Genomic DNA, 15,070 nt, shown 5'->3' with positions numbered 1-15,070 from the left:
AATAGATGAGGTTTTCAAGCATCAAATCACATAAAGAACAAAAGGAGCAGAGCCTTGGAGATGGTGCTGGCAGAAGGAGCTGTCCAGGTAATTGATTAAAGAATGATAAAACAGCTGTCCTAGGAGTCCTCTCCACCCTCAAATAACTGAATTTCAGTTTTCCCCAAGTGCAGGGATGGAGAATGAGAATTCCAGGCCCACACTAAACTTCTGGGCTAAAAAAGTTGATTGATACCTTGAAGAACAAGCTACACCCACTGTAAAGGAAAGTCACCTTGCTGTGAAATCCCCAATCAAATCTGGAGGAAAACCAGCACAAAGAGTGACCCTCTGAGCCCGTTTTTAACAAGTAAAGCCTTTTGAGGACCTTAGATTTGTAAGGAAAATAACCCTAAAAGATTGCAATTCCTTACAGAGCCCTCCCTTGGTGGTAGGACCTGTCTCTATACCTAGGTGACCACATAATTTCTTTTCCAAAACAGGACACTGTGAGCATAACTGATGACACTATTAATAAGTGCTTAAATAGAAGGTTTAAGCCAAGGCTGTCTAAAACCATCATGAATATGTGGTCATGACTACCTGTCCACTCTCCACAGAAATGGGCACAAATAGTGCAGTCATATTTCCTCATGCACTGTTTAAAAATATGACTAAGCATAGTTTTATAACTGGGTCAAACTATGCTTGCTTACTGCTCAACCAGATAATGTAAAGATTCTGATTAAAGAAAAATAAAAGAATAAAGTAAAAGAATAACTTTTTGTGATAGCCAGAGGGAATTTAACATAGATTTGGGCATTAGATTTTATTAGTAACTAGAGGCCCAATGCACGAAATTCATGCAAGAGTAGACCTTCCCTCTGGTCGCCAGCACCCAGGACTGGGCTTCCCTCTCAGAGGGAGGCCCTGCCCACCCACCGCAGCCCACTGGCCCGTGGCCTGGGCCTCTCTCTGTGGGGCTATCATGGGGCGATGGCCGGGCCCCTACCAATTGCATCGCACCTGCCTTGGCTGGCCTGGCTCCAGTGGATGTAATAGCATGGTCCCAGATGGTCATCCAGACAGTTGTTCCGCTGTTCGGGCATTCGGTTGATTTGCATATTATGCTTTTATTATATAGGATCACTGTTATTTTGGTTCGATATAATAATTGTTTTTAAGTTATTTTAAGTCATCATCTATTAGATTAACATGAAGAATATTTATAAATAAATTATATAAATCCAGGATTTATTTTAATATATTCCAGTGGGGAGTTAGAGTATTGAGAGAAGGGAACTAAAATGAAATTAGCAATATGTTAGTATTTGTTGAAGCTGATGATGAGTAATGGAGGATTATTGTACTATTATTATTGTACTTTTGTACATGTTTAAAGATTCCATAACATTTTTGTGTCAAATAAAAATTTTTAAGCTTAAACTCACAAGAAAAACAGTACATGAAAAAATTTATAATCACAAAATTTGGAAAAGTAGAATGAGTAATAAATGATTTACAGACCCCAGGAAGGTAAATCCTAAGGTAGCAGTGAGCAAATCTGAAAAACAATTTAATTTGCTCCATTTACTCTCAAAAACTGTAAGTTGTGAGACCATTTACATGTGTAAGTATACATGAATGTAACTAAGAATAGGAAGATTGGTTGAAAGTCCATTTGAGAAGCAATTAGACTTCAAGACTTCCTCTTCCATGATGCTAAACTGTCATTTTCACCCCTGCAGAACACCAAAGACCGCATTGGGAGATTCCTCTACCAGGCATCCAATTACGGTAGTCTATACTAAAAACTGAGAAACTAAGAAATCCCAAGTTCTTTCTCCCTCTTATCTCTGAGGATGCTGGCAGCCAGGTTTAGACCACCCAGACAGGAGAAGATTTTCATCTGAAGAATTCCAAACTAATCACAATAAAAGATCTAAAATATTTACTTGAGATACCCAAGGTGACAGCATAATAAGAACACCTTACAATTGAACCTATAATCAACAAACACACATACACATACATATACAAATACTCTAATCAGTTTTTTTTATATGCCCAACTTTTATATATGACCATACATCCAAAAATCACCAGACATCTGAGGAAAGTCTCTAACATGAAAGAGAAACCAACATTAAAAAGCAACTTAAAGGAAACAGTATCTAGGCAGGGAGAAAGGGGGAAAGATCATCAATATTTTCAGAGAAAAAAGAGGAGCCATTTCATTCATGAAATAAGAACTGCCACCTCTACAAAAAGAATAATCAGAGAACAAGAAAGACCTTTGAAATTTAACATATTACATTATAAATTGAAAATGAAATAAAACGTTAAAGGATATTTTAAAACTAAATACAACATAAGAAAGATAAGAAACTTGTAGGACCAAAATAGGAGGTACACTATCCTATACCAAAAGCTGAACAGAGAAAAATAAGGAATTACATTAATTATTTTTCAGTAAAATTTCCTGCATTAAAAGATCTAATATTCTACTTGAAGGGACCCATTGAGTGGCCAACATAATGGATAAACACACATTACATATCACTGTGAATTATCAGAATACTAGGAATGAAGAGAAGATTCTACAAGAATACCCCCCCCCCAAAAAAAGATGACTTAAAAAAAAGGGAATAACAATGCTTTATCCTTCTCCCCAGAAGCATTAGATATAAGAAGACAAAGACCATTTAACACTCTGTGAAAAAAAATATTTTCAAGCTAGATTTGCATACCTAACCAGACTATCAATAAAATGAAGTAAAATAGACATTTCTGGCATATAAGTCATTAAACAATTTACCTCCAATGTATTCTTTCTTAATCACTAGAAAACATGTTCCACTAGACTAGAATGAGGATATAACCCCCCCCCCCCAAAAAAAGAATATTTGGAATCAACATAAGTGAGAATTAGAAAGAATTCCAAGAAAAAATTAAAACTATAAAACTGATATCCAGAAAACCAGTACATATTGGAGCTGATTAAAATGCTAAGGAAGAAATATTGTCAGTATGAAACTGGCATATCCTATATAAGCACACAGAATAACAAAACAAATAGAATTTGAACAAGAAAGTTTAAAAAGAAAAACTTTTAAAGAGTAATCTCATATAACTAATATCCCATTCTCTTACTTTCTTTTCTTTCTGGACACACCCTTGCAGTTAGACAAAGCCATATGACTAGTCTGGGCCAATGAAATGTGAGCAAGAATGGTATATAACCATTTCTGATCTGAAACGGTGAAAAGCCCCTGAATTTTCCACCACGTTCTCTGTCCTTTGTCTTAGAGATTGCTGGTGAGTTGGTACAGCCACAGGATGAGGACATTCTGGACTGTTGAGTCAATTCATAAAGGACAACTGCCCAGGAGAGTTACTTGATCCTGGAATAAACTTTGCGTAAGCAAAAGCCACTGGAATTCTGACATTGTTCATTACTGTGATATGGATTCATCTCTTAAGGCTAACACAATATTTTATATGGTTCTATTGTAAATAAAATTTATAGGTTTGTAATAATAAAAACAATAATTATTGTTCTATCCAAAATTATGATATAACTTTATGGCAAGCCAAGAAAATGTGCTTTGTGAGAGTGCTGTGTGTGTGGGGGGGGGGGTTCTAAGCATGTATGTGGGTGTAGTGATGTTGTGTGTCAAAGAGAGCAAATTCCCCCTCTTAAGTGGAAAGTCAACAGATAGTGCCTAAAATTCTAAGAAATAGTAGTAAATGTGTGTCATCCTTAGCTTTGGACCTTACTTCCTATTTTGGTACAAAGGAAAGGCCCTCTTGACAAGCACATAAAAGGCAGATCAGTTGTATTCAATACAGGGTTTTTGCTTTCCTAGGTGTGACTATGAAAGTTCAGGTCTTTGACAATGGCCAAAAGTCTTTGGGTAATTGTACTTGACTGACTTCCCTGGTTCATAGTAGTGGAGGAGGTGAAGAAGTGGTGGGAAGACCTTCCCAGCCGCCAAGTATGTTTTCTTAACAAATTCCCTTTCCACAGTTAATTCAAGGAAGAGTGCTCATCTGACATGAGCTGAGACAAACCTCTCCTTGATTTGGAGTTAGGATTAGAGACCCTCAGCTTGGTATGATCCATTTTTTGAAATAAGACTATATGATCCTAGGGACTGAGAGGAGTCTATCTTTCACACAGTGATGACAAAATAACAAAACCAATGTGCAAGATGAGAAGAAGAAAACAGATGCTAAGAGATAATGTCTGAGTCCTTATGTCAGTTCCTGGTTCTGTGAAGCACCTTTTCTTTGTGCAAAATAACTCAGTTCCTTTTGTACCTGAAGCCAGAGAGTTCTGATTGCTAAAACTGTGCTTATCAACCAGGGCCTAAAAAGGCAGCTCAGTTCTCTCCTTTGCACCAAAAAGTACACATTCCTTAAGCAGCGGGAGGGAAAGACCTCATGCAGAGTCTCTCCTTTGCCCAGACACTTATGTTACTCTGGCAGCTGTGCACATCCTAGACATGGCCTCTGGTCCTTCTTTAACGTGCACAGAAAGCTTTGTCTAGGGAGCTAACAGAAGAGTTAGAATCTCCAGACTTCACCACAGTGTAGCGTTTCATAGGATATGGAGAGAAAGAACACCACCACTCTCTGACATTTATATTTTTTATTGGAGGAGACTAACATTAATTACCTGTTTCCCCAACCTCTAGAAACTGCTGGAATATTTTTGCTGACACTGTCAGCCTGGGTTTATAGCATTCCCTTCTCCTGGAAGACATGAAAAATCAAAGGCATTCTACTACCAAGAGGACATAAGCTAATAAAGCAAAATGATAAATCAATATTTGTGAGCAACACATTGAGGCAAAGAGAGGGTCTGCATTAGCTTCAGAGAGTAAACCATTTTGTAGAGAGAGCACTTCTGGATCCACTTCGTCATCCTTGATCTAGCAAGTGTGAGCTTTTCTTCTTCCTCAGCTAATAGCTAAAATAATTAAGAGTTTACATGAACTGGGAAAGTGCTGCGCTGAGAAAAAAAAAAGAGAGAGAAATTATACAAATCCTGTGACCAAGCAGTTTGCTGCCAGAAATAGAACTGTGAACGTGAGTTTGATTGGAAATGCTGCCCTGTGGACTGGGTGACTGAGACTTGGAAATCCGCTCCGCATATTCTGCAGTCACACCCTGTGCAGGGTTCTCTGAGTACCTCACGTGGAGAAGGAGAACAGGGCCACCTTGGTGAAAAATCTCAGAGGAAAGAAATTAGTAAGTCAACATTAAGAGTACATTAAAACAAAAAAGATTTTAAAAGTTTCATTTGAAACTGCCCATTCTAAATTCATACCAAAGTTAAATATTTTAAGCTTGTTATACCTTTGTTTTCCTTTTGAACTGAAAGGACCCCATGAAATCACATAGTTCCTCATTCTTGCTTTAAATGGCAGAGAGAGAAAGGATGATCAGAAAGGTTAAGTATGGTCCAATTTAAGCAGCTAGGGAAGAGCAGAAGAGCTTATCAAAGCTGGTCCTTGCAGCTCCTAATTAGACTCTTTTCACCTCACTGTGCACAGGGAAAGCCTGTGAGAGTGCAGTATGATAATGGGAACAATGTCACACATCAGGAGACAGGTGGTCTCCAGGGAATATCAACTTCCCACCTGTTAAAAGACTATTTTTCTTTTCCAAAGAGGGAATGAGGGACTACTTTTTAAAAGCTATTCAAAGGTGTGAATGTGTGAACTTCCAGCAAAGTAAGGCAAGTGTATTGCCTAAGTAGTAAAAAAAAAAACAAAAAAAAAACAAAAAAAAAAAACAAGAAAAATGGCACAAGTAAAATAAAGTGATTTCATGTACAAATTATATCCTCTCGAGTCTAAATAATTTGATGATCCTTAAGGAAAAAAATCGGTCTTCTTGTCACCGCAATTGAACTGCAACTCCATTACTGAATCAATACTCCGCTTAGCAAATATCCCTTCTGAAGTAGGCTTGATAAATAAATTAAAACAGTTTAGGGAGGGAAAGCAGTCGTTCTGGGAAACTTGGGAAAAATAATGACCTCAAACAGAATTTACTTAATAGACAGAACTGGAGCTGGGTGGTGGGGGTGTGGCAGAAAGGGGTAGGAATGCCTTACATTATGATAATTGTTTTTAATAAAAGACATTTTGGTTTTAAAATAAAGAGAAAATGATCAAATGCATCTTTTCTCTAAAAAGTTATGCTTACATTCCACGGTCAATAGTGCTCCATTTGTAGGTGCCCCTTGTCTCAAAACCAATTTGGCTTATCTGTTTTCTCTTCCTTACACATATCTCAAAGCTATAACAGACTCAGAGAAATAGATGATCCAGCCACAAATGCTCACTTCTCCAGGGACCTGCCTTTAAACTGACCTTGAGTTGCACAAACCAAAAAGAGCATTTGTGTGCCTCAGGGCCATATTAAATCTGGAAAGATTAAATAAAAAGGAAGGCGGGATGGGCAGAGTTGGCCAAAGCAAATACTCAGCTAGACCCTGCCAAGACAATAGATAATAATGCAGAATCCCTACTGGGCTGCCCCTTATGGGGCAGAAGTGGTTACAGGAAATGTCTGTTTAGATGAATGTCCCATAATCATCAGTCTTTTACAAGAAGCTTTAAAATCTAAACGTGTTCAACTCTTTTTGTGGCTTTTATTTCTGCTTTTTTAATTTGGGAGATTTGGGAGGGTTGGGAAAAGAAGAGCCTGAGGGTTCGGTCAAGCAGCATATGGGTCAAGGAAAATTTGATTGTTTGCCAATGAATTTGAATGTATTCAGGCATCACCTTTTCCCTGAGTCCTTTGCCTCTGGAGAGGAAGCACACTATGTGAAGGTTGTTGGTGAGGTTATGGGCTACCAATGAGTGAACGGAAACTGAGTTCTGTGTGACTTGTGACATCAGTAAAAACCATCACTATCAGGGAGAGAAATTCCCACAGATAATGTTCATGGCCTGTGTGGGGTACACCAGGTTTTAAATCTCAAGCTGCTACCTACTGATGAGGCCTATTTTAAAAAGTATAAAGAGGTAAAGAAAGGAACAGGCTAAAGCTTGTTTTTGTTATAACAATCTGGAATAAATATACAACCAGAATTTCTAAAAGATATAACATAAACATAATAATTACAACCTAGATTTCCTTTGTACTTTCTAGGTACTATGCATAGTGTGGCAGGTTAAAGGTGGCTACAAATCTTTGATATTTCTCCCATGGAAAGGTGGGGTCTGTAACTCCTTGAATCTGGATTGCTTCTGTGATAGCTTTTAACCAGTTGAATAAAGCAAGAGTCTCTCTGTGTTACTTTCTGAGGCCCACCCCTAGGAAGCCATCAGCTTCAATTTCCTCTTAGAACACTGTCTCTGGAAGTCCTGAGGCCTCACATAAGAAATCTGATTATCCTGAGAGAATCTACTGAATACGTCACATTTGGGAGCTCTGGTCTACAGTTCCAGCCTTGCACGTACTTCCACCAAATGCTCAACAGGTGAATGAGGCCACTTGCACCCCACCACACACAGCTACACAACTCATCTGCCAGCTAAAAACTACAAGTGATTTCATTTGATGAAGCAGAAGAACTTCCCTGTTGAGATCTGCACATGTTCTTGACCCACAAAATTGTGAGATATCATAAAATGATGGTTTTTCAAAGCTACTAGCTACTGGGATGGACATCCGAGAATGAAATATGCAAGCAATTGCTTTACATTATTAACCTATTTAAGCCTCATAATAATCTAATTTGCCCCATGTTAGAGATAAGCCTGAAAAAAACTGAAGTTTAATGAACTTAAGTAATTTGCCCACAACCACATTGCTAGGGAAAGGCAGACAAAGACTCAAGCTCAGGCAATCTGATGCCAAAATCTATATGCTTAGACATAACATTTTCTCCATCTATTCTGAAAAAATTAAAGAAAATTACCAATCAATAAATATTCATTAAGTGCTTTGAAATAAGGTAAGGCACTTTGTTATGTGTAATGTAGTAGGGGAGGCATGGCCACAGATATTAGTATAGTAATCCAAGTTAATAAAAGAACACACTGTCTTCACTGGCCAGTGTGGCTAAATTGGATGCAGCATCATCCCATACACCGAAAGGTCGCAGGTTTGATTCCCATTCAGGGCACATACCCACGTTACAGGTTCAATCCCTGATCAGGCGTGTTGGAGAGGCAACAGATCTCTCTCTCTCTCTCTCTCTCTCTCTCTCTCTCTCTCTCTCTCTCATCATCTCCCTTTCCCACTTTCTAAAAATCAACGAACATGTCCTCAGTGAGGATTAAAAAAAATACACACACTGCCTGATCCCCAACCCCAAATAAACTGCCTTCCTTACCCTATCCCAACTGTTCTCCAGTTGTTTCTGTTGCATTGCCACAATTACCTCCTTTAAAACACTTAAACTATCTGAAATTACTTCATTTAGTTTCTTATTGCCTTTCTCCCTTTTCAGAACTTAAGCCCAGGTGAGCTGGTTTGATATGGCTTGAACATCCTTATCTTCACAACTTTATTTCATTCAATAAAAATTCATTAACTAAAATTTTGAATAAATTATTTCATCCTCTTTAGGCTAGGCCAGTGGTCAGCAAACTGCAGCTCGAGAGCCACATACGGCTCTTTGGCCCCTTGAGTGTGGCTCTTCCACAAAATACCACGTGAGGGCGCGCACGTACAGTGCGATCCAAACTTCGTGGCCCATGCACAGAAGTCGATATTTTGTGGAAGAGCCACACTCAAGGGGCCAAAGAGCCGCATGTGGCTTGTGAGCCGCAGTTTGCTGACCACTGGGCTAGGCTCTTAGGTCTAAAATACTAAAGGTATTCAGGCTATAATATGGAAATATTAAGAAAGGGGCCCTAAAGAAATCTGTAGAGCCATCTCTCCCTTTTCCAGGGAAAACATACCATTTTAGCTAGATCATGTGCTCTGAACTTTAGACTAGCAGGTGACATTCATGTTTCTCTCTTCTCTCTCTCTCTCTCTCTCTCTCTCTCTCTCTCTCTCTCTCTCTCTCTCTCTCTCTCTCTCTCTCTCTCTCTCTCTCTTCTCAACCCCCTTTCCCAGTTTCTAAAAATCAATGAACATTGAAAATTACCAATCAATAAATATTCATTATATCTAATGATCCTTAAGGATCATCAAATTATTTAGACTCCAGAGTATATAAGAGAGAGAGAGAGAGAGAGAGAGAGAGAGAGAGAGAGAGAGAGAGAGATTAGCCCTTCAAAATTGTACCAAAAACATAGGTATATGAATGTGTGCATTTATCTTGGGAGAGGAACTGTAATTTTTATATTATCAAAAGAATCCTTAATTTAAAAGTATAAAGAGCTGGTATTTTTTAAAGATTGTTTTTCAATCTTTTTTTCACTGCCATTGATCAAGAAATACATTTTTCATAAGGATCCAGTATGTGAGCTCACACAGAGAAAAAAAAATGGAAACAGAGGTTTCACGAAACAATATTTCCTCTAATTTTGTGAGTGCACTCTGATATTTTCTATTTTATTTTATTCTACTTCATATTTGAAATTATGGTATTGACCCACAAAATTGATTTCACAGTTCACTACTGAAAAACACAGCTATAGTGACAGTTAAGTTACTTTTTTTAAACCAATTGTCGCTCTCCTCACAGATGAGGTGTTGGAATCAGTTCAGAGGAGAAGCATGGCATCTTGGCAGACAGATAAAGAGAGAATCTGGGAGCAGACATGAGCTTATGAACTTCCCAATCATACTGGGTAGTTAGTTGCCCACACCCCTCTGGGTAAGTTGCATTTTCAGAAAATACATTCCTATCAGTGTAACATATGATAGAACTTAGCAAGTGTGGGTATATCCACTGGTGTGCTCACAGGCTTCAAGGGGTGCAGAGTGAAGAAGATGCGGAGTATGATATTTTGATTTTTCACAGAGGAAGTTCTCTGAGAGCGTGTCTGGTGGTAAATCTGCAAATTACCACAGAACTTCACATGGCATCCTGTGGGTGCACTAAATAGGGAGGTGGCCAGTATAAGCAAAACATCACTTCACTCTGAGTCAAAAGAAGTGGGTTGGAGTCCTAGTTTTACCTCTTCCACAAGTTAGACAAACTCTTAAAGCTTCATCTCCTTATTATCTAAAATGATAAAAAATAAAGGAACTCTGTTCTCCTACCAGGGTTATGGTGAATAACAAATGCAACAAAAATCAGATAGACCTAAGTATTCTCTATTATTTTCTATCTAGTTCCCACTAGTTGAGGATAATTCCAATTAGTCTAATATTTATTTGGAAACATCCATATGTATTCAATAAATGTCTTTTATCAGATATAACTGTACAACCTCTTTAACTCTATTTCAAGCATTTCACCCCATGACTGGTGCCCCTTTTCCTTACAGTTCATACACTATCTTCTCAAGAGAAGGAGGATTTTAATATCTTTACAATCTTACTAGAAAGTAGCAGCACCTTAAAATGGTAGGAAGTAGAGTTGCCTAAAGAGATGGAATTAAGGCAGTGGAGAAGAGAATTAGACACAGAGGCAGCTTTGGTGTGGTAGAAAAATCTAGACTTCAGACTCAGAAAACTCATTGTTTAAACCTCAGAACCTTAATTTACTATGTATGTATTATGGGCTGAATTGTGGCCCCCTCCCCGCAAATTCACATGTTGAAGTCATATGTGACTCCATTTGGAGATAGAGTCTTTAAAGATTGAGTTAAAATAATTGAGCTAAAAGGTGGACCTTAATCTAATATGACTGGTATCATGAGAAGAGGAGATTAGGATTGAGGCATGTACACAGGAGAGACCATGAAAAGACACAGGAAGAACACAGCTATCTACAGCCAAGAGGAAAGGCCTCAGAAGAAACCAACCCTGTCATATCTCGATCTTGCTTGGACTTCTCGCCTCCGGAACTATGAGAAAATTAACTTATGCTGTTTAAGCCACACTGTCTGTGATATTTGTTGTGAGAGTCCAAGCAGACTTATATACTTTGTAACCTTAGTGTGTCATAAGAATTAAATCTGGTAAAATGTTTTCTATAAATTACTATGGGCATTTATTTTGTTTTTACTTTCTCAAGATAAAAGGAAAAAGACTTTTTCATAAGGAAAATCAAACAAAGCAATTATAGGTTTTTAAAAATATAAGCTGTATACCTGCACTGAGAAATGAGTAGTGTCTTCATATCACTTGCTTAAATCCCCTTTGTTTGGAAATCTTTCCTTTTTTTGCTCTCTTAAGTCTATACCTTTGAATAATTAAAGGAGAATCTTGTGACTGGAAAATAATGGCAAGAGTGAATTATTACATGATTTTATAAACGGGCTCACAATCTTGACCCAGAGGAAAGTAACAAAGAATTGTAACAACACTTCTAGCCTGGTAGTCCGTAGAAACTCAACTATAAGCAAGACTCCTCTGGCATCACCTCTATCACTAAGTGAAGACAGCAGCTTTGGGGTAGAGCACCACTTCATCCAATGAAAATTTCATCTATCCAATCAAAGACCAGGAGAATCAGGTAAAGTCAGGTTCCTGTTTTTCTTTTTTTACTTGAGCAGACTTTATTTTGCAGGCAAGAACGCAACAGACAACATAAGGGTGCTCATTAAACTGAGCTCTCAGTGGTGAGGTGACTCTGTGCCAGAAGAGGGCTGAAGCAACCTCTGTTTTGAGAGGTCCAGGTTCACATCTAAGAAGGTGTACACGGTGCAGTCATGATGCTGGAGATTCTTGTAGGTGGTGGTGTCAAAAGGCTCTGCAGGAGCGGTGGGTGGTGCAGCGGATTGTGCGGGCTCACTTGGGAATCAACTTCTGAGCCATCTCTCTCCTCGTTAGACTCTGAATCGGAGGATGAAGATGAAGACGAAGATGAAGATAAGAACTGTCTATCACTCTTTTGCTCTTCTGAAGAGCTTCTGAAGTGGAGCCCTGTTTTATGAATGAAGATGGAACTTTTTCAGGAAACTCTACCAAAGTCTTTCTTTTCTTCTTTTCTTTTTTCTTTTCTTTTCTTTTTCTTTTCTTTTCTTTTCTCTTCTCTTTTCTTTTCCTTTCCTTTCCCTTCCTTCCTTCCTTCCTTCCTTCCTTCCTTCCTTCCTTCCTTCCTTCCTTCCTTCCTTCCTTCCTTCCTTCTTTCCTTCCTTCCTTTCTTTTCTCTTTTGCAGGAAAAGGAAGTGATTTTATTCAAGTCACCTGAGATGGGATTCTTGTCACAAAATCCATCTCAATGCAGGCAGAGGGTTTTATAAGGAAGGAGAGGCAAAACAGAACAAGTAAATCAAGGGGAGGGGATTGAAAAGTTCTCTATGTGAGGCCAGCACAGTCCATTCCAATAAGGACCTGAATCTGGTCAAGTGATGGTCTAGGGCAGTGATGGCGAACCTATGACACGTGTGTCAGAGGTGACACGCAAACTCATTTTTTTGGTTGATTTTTCTTTGTTAAATGGCATTTAAATATATAAAATATCAAAAATATAAATCTTTGTTTTACTGTGGTTGCAAATATTAAAAAATTTCTATATGTGACACAGCACCAGAGTTAAGTTAGGGTTTTTCAAAATGCTGACATGCAGAGCTCAAAAGGTTCGCCATCAATGGTCTAGTGTGTGACATCCTGGTCTTCATCATCCTGGTTCTACATCATCCTAGTTCTATGGCTGAGTCAGCAAATCTCCTGGAACTCTACCTGAGTAACATTGATGACCAGCACCACCACCGTCAACACTGCAAGCAGACAGCAGAAAAGCCGGAGTTTATAGAAACTGATCCACATTATCTGGCTGTCTTGATCACCCATGGCTAACACCATGCTACCTTCACTTCTCAAAACTCCATGTCTTTATTTTTCTGAGCTGCAGGTGAGGTTTCATTTTCATTTGCTTCTTCTCTGCTAGCATCCTTAAGAGTTCTTAGTATAAAGGAGCAGCTGGGATTTATTTAAGCAGCACATTTTTCTTCAGAGGACTCCATTTTGCAACATTATCAACGGACGTAGAGGGTATTATGCTCAGAGAAATAAGTCAGTAAAAGACAAATACCGTATGATTTCACTTATATATGGAATCTTTTTTGGAAATTTCCAGTTCCCAAAAAAAGATGCTTATTAGAACTAAAAATTAAAATTGACATCTACATTTCTTTCCAATGTAAAGTCCTTATCTCAAGAAATTAAAACAGCAGCCCTTATCTTGCCACATGCTGATTTTTTTTTTCATTTTTATACCATTCTTCTTGCTGCACATTTGCCTGCCGTGCGAGCTCTCCCCGTGCCGGGGGGTGACTGATGCAGGGCTCAGGCGCAGCGATGCGGGCCCCTTACCAAAGTCTTTCTTGACAAAAACTTTGCAACCCCTTCATCTGTGAATAGCACGTTGTCACCAGGGTTAGGGCTAGCTACTGTCCCACCTAGATTCACAACTGATGAGTAAGAACTGGGTGAAGTTAAGTTTTTAGACAATTCAACTGCTGTTGAAGTAGTTAGTAGGTTGCCCCTCTCTTTTGGCTCCACCATATTTTTGGTGGATTTTGTTTCTTGAATTCGATGGCAGTCCCTTGTCACTCTTTTCTGATTCTGCTGAGAGAAAAGCCGTAGACGCAAGTCCTGGAAACACTTGTCCTTCTAGAAGCATAGTCTTCAGCGCACCTGCTGGCCCTTGCCGCAGCTGGCTCTTCAGTCATCACGGTAACTCCAGTCAGGTTATTTTTTGAGTTGAGCTTGAGCATTGCACTTGACATGGAATAAAAGGCATGTGAAACTCTTTGTCTTAGTGTCCTAAAATTTATTTCTATGTTCTATAGAAGAGGGCAGCCCTACTTTTCTCACAACTTATAGCAGGAGTATGGGCAAGCTTTAATGCATCTGAATTATACAGACACACACCAAAATAGCAATCGTGGCTATCCACAGGATTTGGATATCTTAAAAGTAATATTTACCTTTTTCCAGTACATTCCAAATATTCTAATATCATATATTACATTTTTAACCAAAACCATTAAATTGGTGGGCAACTATACCATAGAAATATATTACTTATGATTTAGCAAATGATGTTGAGAATCATCACAAATAAATACATGTATAAATAAATGAGTTACCATTGATAAATTGTTAATAAAAACTAATTTTTAAAAAAATAGCTTTTGTACAATGACTGAATTAGACTAGTCAGAAACCACAGAGAGAACCTTCTAGAGCATGCTTCCTTTCAGTGGCTATGTCAGGGCATTGCCACATGTTATCTTGTTACGGCTCCTTCACAAATATTTCTGACATAATAGCTGAACACAAACCTTGGAGGTCATGAAATAGTTTCCCAAAGATTTTGCATAAGTGCATGTCTTTAAATATTCTCTTGCTATGGCAGGGGATTGCCATTCAATTCTTTTTTTTTTTTAATATATATTTTATTGATTTTTTACAGAGAGGAAGGTAGAGGGATAGAGAGTTAGAAACATCGATGAGAGAGAAACATCGATCAGCTGCCTCCTGCACATCTCCCATTGGGGATGTGCCCGTAACCCAGGTACATGCCCTTGACCGGAATCGAACCTGGGACCCTTCAGTCCGCAAGCCGACGCTCTATCCACTGAGCCAAACCGGTTTCGGCGCCATTCAATTCTTTGAAGAATAAATTTTATTGGGCATTATTATATCTATGATGCCAGGGATTTCTTTCCACACTTCATGGTAATGATCAGTAGTTCTCTTTTAGGGGATGCACAAGCTATAACCACATCTAAAAGGTCTCATAATGGCCGCTAGTGCTCAAATCTCTTAGACATCAATGAATTTAAAGCTATTTCTCAAGATTATATCATCCACAAAAATATGTCATACAAACCTTTGATGGACAAAGACAAATAAATTCTGCATAAGGCCATAATATATTCATTTGCATACCCATTGCACAAAAATTGCATCAGCCATGGCTTTTGTAACATTGTTTATAAATGTATATATATACACACAATAATAAAAGACAAACATGCAAATTGACCGTACCTTTGCTATGCCTTAAGCCACGCCCACCAGCCAATCAGAGCTACTATATGAAAATTAA

At 38.4% G+C, this 15,070-nt stretch overlaps 1 protein-coding gene across 1 annotated transcript; it reads right to left on the bottom strand.

Annotated features, from left to right (window-relative positions):
- Window positions 1–11,565: 11,565 nt before the first annotated feature.
- Window positions 11,566–14,937, bottom strand: LOC132229676 (NADH dehydrogenase [ubiquinone] flavoprotein 3, mitochondrial-like). Its single transcript, XM_059686201.1, has 3 exons — window positions 14,911–14,937; window positions 13,536–13,675; window positions 11,566–11,805 (listed from the first exon to the last, which is right to left on the bottom strand). The coding sequence occupies exons 1-3, from the start codon at window positions 14,935–14,937 to the stop codon at window positions 11,625–11,627; spliced, it is 348 nt and encodes a 115-aa protein (XP_059542184.1). The 3' UTR covers window positions 11,566–11,624.
- Between the last annotated feature and the right edge of the window lie 133 nt (window positions 14,938–15,070).

Source organism: Myotis daubentonii, chromosome 3, assembly GCF_963259705.1.
Source record: "Myotis daubentonii chromosome 3, mMyoDau2.1, whole genome shotgun sequence".
Lineage (NCBI taxonomy): Eukaryota > Metazoa > Chordata > Mammalia > Chiroptera > Vespertilionidae > Myotis > Myotis daubentonii.
Note: the sequence above shows the minus strand (reverse complement) of the source record. Positions and strands in the feature narration are given on the sequence as shown.

Bases quoted from the DNA above. Each gene is read 5' to 3' on its own strand.
- LOC132229676 (XM_059686201.1), bottom strand. From the start codon at position 14,937: ATGGCTGATGCAATTTTTGTGCAATGG. The intron at 13,676-14,910 runs GTATGCAAATGA...TGATGACTGAAG, and splicing joins ATGCAATTTTTGTGCAATGG to AGCCAGCTGCGGCAAGGGCC. The intron at 11,806-13,535 runs CAAAATCCACCA...AAGTTGATTCCC, and splicing joins CTGCCATCGAATTCAAGAAA to AAGTGAGCCCGCACAATCCG.